The sequence below is a fragment of the Coptis chinensis genome, chromosome 4, assembly GCF_015680905.1.
Source record: "Coptis chinensis isolate HL-2020 chromosome 4, ASM1568090v1, whole genome shotgun sequence".
NCBI classification, from domain to species: domain Eukaryota; kingdom Viridiplantae; phylum Streptophyta; class Magnoliopsida; order Ranunculales; family Ranunculaceae; genus Coptis; species Coptis chinensis.
This window is the reverse complement of record NC_141459.1, coordinates 62,928,458-62,930,308: the sequence shown is the minus strand read 5'-3', so window position 1 is coordinate 62,930,308 and position 1,851 is coordinate 62,928,458. Positions and strand designations below refer to the sequence as shown.

The window sequence follows — 1,851 nt, the reverse complement described above, 5'->3', positions numbered from 1 at the left end:
AGGCTTCGCGGCAACCAGCAATGAAGCAGAGTATGAGGCAGTGATAGCAGGGATGAGAATGGCCGGGGATTTGGGGGTGAAAGAGCTGATTGTGTACTCAGACTCGAATCTGGTAGTATGTCAGGCTAATGGGGGGTTCACGGCCCGATGCCCAAGGATGGCGAAGTATCTGGAAGTGTTACACAAGAGATCCAACGAGTTCGAGAAAGTCCAGTTTGTACATCTGGGTCGCGGCGAGAATAGGCACGCGGATGCTCTAGCGTACATATCGGCAGCCATGCCTGGGTCCGAGGAAAGGATTATAAGCGTGAGACGGTTGGAGAGGCCTAGCACAGAGGAAGCGGAAGAGGTATGCCAGATCGGGGAAAACGAAGGATGCTGGATAAATCCCATCAGGAATTTCCTGGAAGGAAGGGAGGTGACGGACAAAAGAGAAAAGAGAAGATTGGAACAGACATCGCAGAGATATGTCCTGGTGGGGGGCGAGTTATACAAGAAAAACTTCAATGGACCTTTGTTGAGGTGCCTGGGACCTCGATTGGCTTTAGAAGTGTTGGCAGAATTGCATGAAGGAGATTGTGGAAGTCATTCCGCGGGAAGAACCACAGCGCACCGGCTTTTAACACAGGGTTATTTTTGGCCCCACATGAAGAGAGACGCGGTGGAGTTCGCTAAGAAATGCGATAAGTGTCAAAAGTTTTCACAGCTCATATTCGCTCCCGCGGAACCCCTACATAATGTCTCCAATCCGTGGCCATTTGCTATGTGGGCTATGGATATAGTGGGGCCGCTGCCCATGGGACGCGGCAAGAGGAGGAGGTACATGACCGGGCGCCACAGACTACTTTTTACTTAAATGGATAGAGGCGTCCCTTTACAAAGCAGTCAAGGAAGCACAAGTAATTAAGTTTCTATGGGAGAATATCATATGTCGGTTTGGATTGTCGTATGCCATCATCGCAGACAACGGAACACAGTTCACGGGAGCCAAGGTGGCCGCGTTCCTAAAGGGGTATAAGGTGAAGCAAGGGTTCTCGGCCCCCTACAATCCTGAGGGCAATGGACAAGCGGAATCTTCCAACAAAACAATAATGAACAACCTGAAAAGGAAGCTAGAAGACAAAAAGGGCGCGTGGGCCGACGAGTTGAACCATGTGCTCTGGGCATACCGGACCACCCCACGGGGAAGCACAAAGGAGACCCCGTTTGCCTTAGCATACGGCGTCGAGGCGGTCATACCCTCAGAAATGGTCGCAGCTACTGGGAGGACCAGAGCGGTGGAGGAGGGGACGAACTGGCGTATATTGGCGGGAGACTTGAACCTGGTGGACGAGACAAGGGACACGGCTCGCATCCGGCTAGAGGAGTATCACAGGAGGTTGCAGAGACAGTACAACAAGAGGGTCAGGCCCCGCCGTTTCCGGGTAGGAGAGTTGGTATTACGCAGAGTGACGCCCAGTACAAAAGAGGAAAAGGACGGGAAGCTTGGCCCAAATTGGGAGGGGCCATATACCGTGGTGGAAGTGGGAGGCGCAGGCACGTACAAGCTACAGACCAGCGAGGGCAAGCGGATTGAGAAACCATGGAATATAAGGATGCTGAAAAAATTCTATAACTGAATGTAATGTTGTGCCATGTAAGGTAATGAAGTCCGGGACAAGGGACTAGAGCTGTATGTAAATGTATAAGACCACAGCACTTTTGTGAATGGAAAGACGTTTGTTATGCTTAGCGTTAAAAGCAAAATGTAAACTAGATACATGGGGCAATGAGAGAACCTCCAACAGCTGAGGTCCTAAAGGGTCCGTGGAGCGGGATGAGCCCTCCCCGGATCAGAGTTGTGAGAAATGC

The 1,851-nt window shown here is 51.3% G+C and overlaps 1 protein-coding gene across 1 annotated transcript; it reads left to right on the top strand.

The window, feature by feature from the left end:
• The first annotated feature begins 1,091 nt into the window (after nucleotides 1-1,091).
• Nucleotides 1,092-1,619, top strand: LOC147504322 (uncharacterized). The gene has a single exon (XM_086605145.1). The coding sequence runs from the start codon at nucleotides 1,092-1,094 to the stop codon at nucleotides 1,617-1,619; it is 528 nt and encodes a 175-aa protein (XP_086461271.1).
• Nucleotides 1,620-1,851: the final 232 nt, after the last annotated feature.